The sequence below is a fragment of the Nicotiana attenuata genome, unplaced genomic scaffold, assembly GCF_001879085.1.
Source record: "Nicotiana attenuata strain UT unplaced genomic scaffold, NIATTr2, whole genome shotgun sequence".
Lineage (NCBI taxonomy): Eukaryota > Viridiplantae > Streptophyta > Magnoliopsida > Solanales > Solanaceae > Nicotiana > Nicotiana attenuata.
The window spans coordinates 963,022-965,541 of record NW_017670318.1 but is presented as its reverse complement, the minus strand read 5'-3'; the positions used below and the strand labels follow the sequence as shown (position 1 = coordinate 965,541).

The 2,520-nt window shown below is 37.9% G+C and overlaps 1 protein-coding gene across 1 annotated transcript; it reads right to left on the bottom strand.

Moving 5' to 3' along the window:
• Positions 1 to 206: 206 nt before the first annotated feature.
• Positions 207 to 1,466, bottom strand: LOC109237789. Its single transcript, XM_019404167.1, has one exon. The coding sequence runs from the start codon at positions 1,258 to 1,260 to the stop codon at positions 367 to 369; it is 894 nt and encodes a 297-aa protein (XP_019259712.1). The 5' UTR covers positions 1,261 to 1,466; the 3' UTR covers positions 207 to 366.
• Between the last annotated feature and the right edge of the window lie 1,054 nt (positions 1,467 to 2,520).

The window sequence follows — 2,520 nt, the reverse complement described above, 5'->3', positions numbered from 1 at the left end:
TTTAGTTTTATAATTTAATCCATCATTATGAAAACTGTTACACTCTATATATCCTACATGATCGAACTTAATACTTTCTTTTTGCAATTCTAAACGCGAATAGAATATCTAAACGACTAAACCTACCCAATTCAAATTATAGCAACACGAGTATGAATGAAAAAAAGTTTAAATCTCCAATGACTGAAATATATTTCGACATGCAATAAAGGTTAAAAGAAGTATTTATACCAAATATTGTTTAATTACAAAGCCAAAAAATTAAATAAGAGATATACTACTAGGAAAATCAGGGGGGAAAAAAAGAAAGAAAATTTGGAGATTTAAAGCCAAAAAGGTCTTACTTCTTGAAATTTTCTTTCTTTTTTACAACTTATAGATGATAAGGAAACATGGTAATACGGCACGTGAATCAAATACTAACAACTCGCCATTATCCCCACTCACTGAGTCATACCCAACTCGCCCTTCAGGCAACGAGTCAAACCCGAGTTGCTTGCAAACCCGACCCGCAATGACCCGACAAACCAACATAGCCCGTCTTCCCCTCCCACCGCCGGCATTCTCGTGGGCCCCACCACTACCGGAATACGTGCAAACCGCCGTCCCTTTATTAGTCGAGAACGTCCACGCACTTCCTCCGTTCTCGTAGGCGCTGCCGTTTGTGGGTCCCAGGCAGTAAAACCTCATTACCTCATTCCCATCCGCAACACACCGTGCATGGTCCTCGCCAGCCTTCTCCGCCGCCCCATTGCCGGCCCTAGACTTCACAACCTCTCTGTACTCTTCGAACCGGGCTACTGTACGGGGCAGGTTCTGGACTTTGAAAACCATTTCAATCCGACCCGAAAATACCTTCGGGGACCCAGACCAACTCGTCTGAAAAATTATCTCCACAACATTACGCGACGCGTGTCCTTCTGGTAACTCTGTCAACGCCGGGAAGAAAGACTCCGTCGCGGCACGTGATAATCTCGTGGAAGTACTAGCTCGAGACTTCTCCCTATTCGAACCGGGTTCAGGTACTCTAGAACCGGGACGTTTCGTTGACGGCTGCTCTGACGGCTTTGATGGTTTTTTCTTTTTGGCCGGTTTACCGTTTTTGGTGTTTTCTACTACATCTCTGAGGCTTTTAACGCCATTTTTGCAACTAGCGGAGTTGGGTAAAAGGTGATGATATTGGTGGTGGTGGTGATTGTTAACGACGTCGTCTAAAGCTCTTGACTTGCATTGCCATGACTTCACCCAACCACTCGCCATTTCTAATCTCCTTAGCCTGTTCAAAGTTGGCACTCTATATATGTATATAGAAATACATACTAATTACTTCTTTTACGTACAAATGCATACGTACATGTCTAAAAATCTTTGTTCTTGGTGTGTGTGTGTGAGAGAGAGAGTTTGAGTGAGATTGTGGAGGAGGAGGATTTTTTTTGAGGTGGAAAGAATGGAATGGAAGGGACATGGCGCGATATTAAATGACAGAGGGGAGAGTTATGAGACGGTCAAGGGGAGGGAAGTGAAATGACACGAATGCCCTTCTGAGTTGGTGGGAATTACTCACGTGGACTCATGTCTATATCTATAATTATTTTGCAGAAGAGAGAGAACAAAATTTCATAAATGGAGAAAACAAGAAGTCATGAATGGGTTCTGAGAGTGAGAAAGATTTGATACAAAGTACGTACCTTTTCTGGTCCTACTTGATCGGACAATTCTGTTCTTTATCATATGATCAATTCAGATTAATTGTTTCTTGGTCGGGTTCTCCTTTTTTTTTTTTTTTTCTTTTTTTTGTTCTTTTAGTTGAACTCCGTTTTTAGTTGTATGGCTTGTTTTGTTACACATTTTGTATCATATAAACGATAATTTTCATATTACTTGTCGACAAAAAAAAATGTCGTTATTTTTTTTTATTTAATTTTCGTGACAGTTAAGCTAGATTATAAAGAAAATATCTTTATTTGATCGTTTAAGGAAAAAATGTCACTACTTAAAACATCAACAAGGCTTGATATGTAGGAGTACATGTTTTTTCTTTTTCAGTATTGTCAAATGCACAAAATATTTTAAATTAGTCGAAATTTGTTTTTGTAAACGATACTCCTATTATGCAGTTATGATACAAATCCATGCGAGTGATTCAGGGCAATAGATGAGGATCATTTTTATGCTTTTGATTTTACTTCTCATTCATTGAAATCATCTTTGACCAAACGGTGCATTCTTCTTTTATGATCAAGACATTTGACTGAATTTGAATTTTAATTGACTAAATATAACTTCGTAACTCCTCAAGATTGAGTAAGCGAAGTCAAGAAGAGATTAAAAAGGTAAAAATGAATAACGACAGAAAAATAATTTGATCGAAAGAATGATATATTAATTTAATCTCGCCATTAATGTTTAAAACGTTTCTCATACGCAATATTTGAAAACCCAATGATAAGTTCAAAATCTTTTTTATTTTCTATTTATGTAAGAATGACGATTGGTGTCGTTAATTTTTAGAGCGATTTG

Coding starts and splice junctions, on each gene's coding strand:
- LOC109237789 (XM_019404167.1), bottom strand. CDS start 1,260: ATGGCGAGTGGTTGGGTGAAGTCATGGCAATGCAAGTCAAGAGCTTTA.